The sequence below is a fragment of the Corvus brachyrhynchos genome, unplaced genomic scaffold (genome assembly GCF_000691975.1).
Source record: "Corvus brachyrhynchos isolate BGI_N302 unplaced genomic scaffold, ASM69197v1 scaffold370, whole genome shotgun sequence".
Lineage (NCBI taxonomy): Eukaryota > Metazoa > Chordata > Aves > Passeriformes > Corvidae > Corvus > Corvus brachyrhynchos.
This window is the reverse complement of record NW_008235977.1, coordinates 2,050,228-2,053,793: the sequence shown is the minus strand read 5'-3', so window position 1 is coordinate 2,053,793 and position 3,566 is coordinate 2,050,228. Positions and strand designations below refer to the sequence as shown.

The 3,566-nt window shown below is 37.9% G+C and overlaps 1 protein-coding gene across 2 annotated transcripts in view; it reads right to left on the bottom strand.

Moving 5' to 3' along the window:
- Positions 1-2,622, bottom strand: part of STK17B (serine/threonine kinase 17b) — a 12,228-nt gene extending 9,606 nt beyond the window's left edge. The window contains exons 1-2 of one of the 2 annotated variants that reach the window (XM_017728606.1): positions 2,444-2,532; positions 1,454-1,515 (exon numbers count right to left, since the gene is read on the bottom strand). In XM_017728606.1, coding sequence (XP_017584095.1) covers positions 1,454-1,476 — 23 coding nt within the window. In that variant the 5' untranslated portion in view covers positions 1,477-1,515; positions 2,444-2,532. Of the gene's footprint in view, positions 1-1,453; positions 1,516-2,443 lie in introns of both variants that reach the window. The other variant, XM_008630015.2, reaches the window with a different exon arrangement.
- Positions 2,623-3,566: the final 944 nt, after the last annotated feature.

Sequence of the window (3,566 nt, the reverse complement as noted above, 5' to 3'; positions counted from 1 at the left end):
AAAAGAAACCTTTTTAAAAAAAAAAAAAAAAAAAATAAAAAGTACTTCTTGAAAAAAATCGAGACTTTGGTATTTAATCAAGAAAAGGGATGAGCATCTCATGAAAAGAAATCATTTTCATTAGCAAATAACTGTACAAACATGCCTAAATTATAAAATATTTAAAGATGACTTTTAATCATACTGCTATAACTCAAAAATAAATTCGACAAAACAGGTCCTCTCTCATCATTTATTTCAACATCAATTAGTTGTAGATTTTCTCTGTCCCTTTTCTAAAGAACTAAATTTTAGAGGTGAGAGTTATTTAGTCTGATACATGCACTCTTCACTTTAGCAACTATTAGTAAGCCTGAAACAGCCACGCTCTTTCCCAATTGTTGAACCAGCTTATTATTGCAGAGCATTGGAGGTTACTGAGCTCAATTTCATAATACACCCCAGCTGAAAACACTCCCTCCTCCAGCTTACATTCTCTTTTTAGCGTCACATCAAACCTGTCAGCCACGAAAGGGTCTCTAAAACTAACAAAGGGGAACCAGTTTAGTTTCATGAGAACAGCAAGATCTTCCCTGGTAGTTTTGGCACATCTTCCGTCTGGTTGCTGTGGGTTTAACAACTTTGAAGGTCAGTGATATCTCCAGATTTGAGATGCATGAATTTCCACTTGTTTATTAGTAATGTGCCAGTTAAGGCAAAAATTAAGACAAAAAAGTCTTTTAGAGCAGTGGAAATTGCTCCAGAAACACAAAAAAAAGTCAGCTCAGAAGGGCTGCACTGACGCAAGCGGAGCAGTTCCCACTCCTTGCCTGCAAAGCAACTGCGTAACCATCCCCCTTCACAGCCCAGCTTTACAAGAAAAACTGATTTCAGGATGTTTTCATATCTCAGCTTAGAAACCACAGAAATTTAGCTACTTCAAAAGAAGCCAAGCCACGCACACACCAGGGACAGAACTACTTAACCCACTAAACAGAACCTAACCTGCCAGCTTCGTGAGTCAGTGTCTTAAATACCAAAGGACCCAACAGATAAGGGTGTGGGAGGAAGAAATGGGGCTTGGGAAGCTTAAGCAGAGAACAAGAGAACTATTTACTAGACAATCTCAACAGGAAAAAGAGAATTGCAAGTGAAAATTAAAGCATGTTGAATCTTTTAGAGAGGTTACAAAGAAAAGATGGATTTTACATCACTTAAAAAGCACTTATACACTTAAAAACATGAAAAAAGATACACATAGTTAGGCCAGAAGAAATAATAACTATGTTTGTAAAACAGAGTCCTCTGCTTCTGGTTTTTTTGCATTTTGGCACATATTTTGTTATGCCTGGTTTTGCATGCACAGAAAGTACAAAAGACTGTTCTGGAATTCACACAAAACCTACACTTGTGTTTGCTTTAGACATCATCTCACAAGTATGTAGAGTCTGAAAATCCAGCATTGTAACAATACCTGAGTTCTAGAGGGTGCTGCATATAAACTGCTTCTGTAGAGTTTAGAATTCAAAAGCAGAGCTGACAAAAGTTAAGAAAAGAAGAAAGTTATGGGCTGCAATGTGCACTTCTATAAAAGTGTACCAGATAAAGCACGTGCTAGAAAAACAGAAAAAACCCAAGAGAACAATGAAGGCTAAAGAGCTCACAAACCACATGCAGAAGAGCATCACTGCTGACAAAACAAGCTGCAGGTGCAAAGGATCCTTGTGCAGCACAGCAAGGCACAGCTGTGAGACTGACCAGGGACACTTCTGTTCAGGGAGCTTGGAAACATGATCACAGCATTATGTTTGCATGGCTTTACACCCAATTCACGGAGTATTTTCAAGGTATGAATTAACCCAGTGGTTTCAAAACACACATTCACTTGTACGTCTGAAACAGTGTCACAAATACCGAGGCTTTGGGTGCTTTGTTGCTCTATTTCGTATTTTACTGTTGCAAACAAGAGCAAGGGAAGCAGGCTGAAAAACTGTTCTGAAACAGCAGGTTGCTTGAAACTTAGTCTAACTGCTTGAGGCTGGGAAGGGAAGGGAAGAGAAGAGGTCTTTGTTTTCTGGACTTCAGAAGACTCACCCAAACACCTGGGACAACCAACTCGAAATCCTCATTCTTTGTCTTACAGTATTACCCTATGTCATCCCTTGTTTAGGCCATGCACCTGGAATCTGATGTGTGACTAGGCAGGAAAAGGAAGATAATCCCAAATCTACATGCCTATGAAAACACACCAGATCTCTCTGATGTGGAAAAGGCTGGCAACTTATGCCTCACTGTCCCTTTTCCACGTCCCTAAAGAACCCATCGTGATGCAAAGGGGGCAGAGAAGGAGAAGGCCATACTCCATTCTCCATCTACTACCATAAAAGTTTGCCTCATTGTACAGAGAATTTTCTTGCAGCAGAAATTCCTCTTGCTAAAATAAAATAAATAGGAATAATCTTACCTTCCAAGCTCTTTTGATTCAAGCATATAAAAATTGTGGAAGTTATCTGTCTTGATTGGTGTGTGCAGAGATGTGGCCAATAAGCCAGAAAGGCTTTTATTCTCCAGCTTTCTCCTCGACATTGTCAAGAGCAGGTCTCTCTCTAATGCCAGTCACCTGCTGAAAAACAATTAAGAGTTTTGGAAATTCCATAGTTACAGCACAGGAGAGTATACAAATATTAAAAGTTTAGGGCTATAAAACTCAAATAGCCAGAATTTTGTTCAGTAGCAGCCTGAAAACACCACATTTAATCACTGTAAAAATAAATCCTGAAAGGAATACTAATCAAGACATGCTAATTTAATAATGTAAACACTTGAGATAAGCTGGGTTTTTTTTTTTCCCTGGAGCATATCCATAAGATACTAGGGATAAGCTTAAGTTCTAATAAAAATGCTAATAACTACTTAACTATTAATGAGATGTAACTTTTTAAAATCTTTCGGAAACTCTTCTTTGGATTCTGGGTAAGTTCCATAGTTCCTTTAAGTTTACACTTTTAACAGATATTCATTCCTGGGGGAATTTACCAAAACTCCTTCCTGTTTCTTAACTGCAACATAGCAGGAATAGGTAACAACAGGACAAAGTGGGGGTTTTTTCCCAGTGGGAATTTGTTATTAGGCTCAGTCATAGTGATTTTTTAAGTTTCTTTTTTAAGGTTGAGTTAATTTTCAGGGAGAAGCATGAATGGACAAAGTCCTCTTTGCAAGTTCAGATCACTTAGAATCAAATGATGTAGTAATCCGGATTAAATTACCTTAATAAACCAGTAGAACAGCACATTATGAAGATACACCCACCCACATCATTTCTGCTACGGTGAAAAAAAAAAACCCAACAAAACCAAACCCAATAAAAATACTGGGATTTGATATTCACATTTATAGGCCTGAAGCATCTCTTCAGGTGAAGTGCAAAAGCAAGGCAGAAAAAGGCTACTGAAGGATAACAGAAGTCGTAATTGATGGCTTTTTTAAGTTAAAGAGCAGATTTACCTTTACTAGTGAAGGAGAAAAAAAAACCATAAGGCAAATTCAGAGACAGTTAGCAAACTCGTAAAAATACTCTTGCAGTTTAA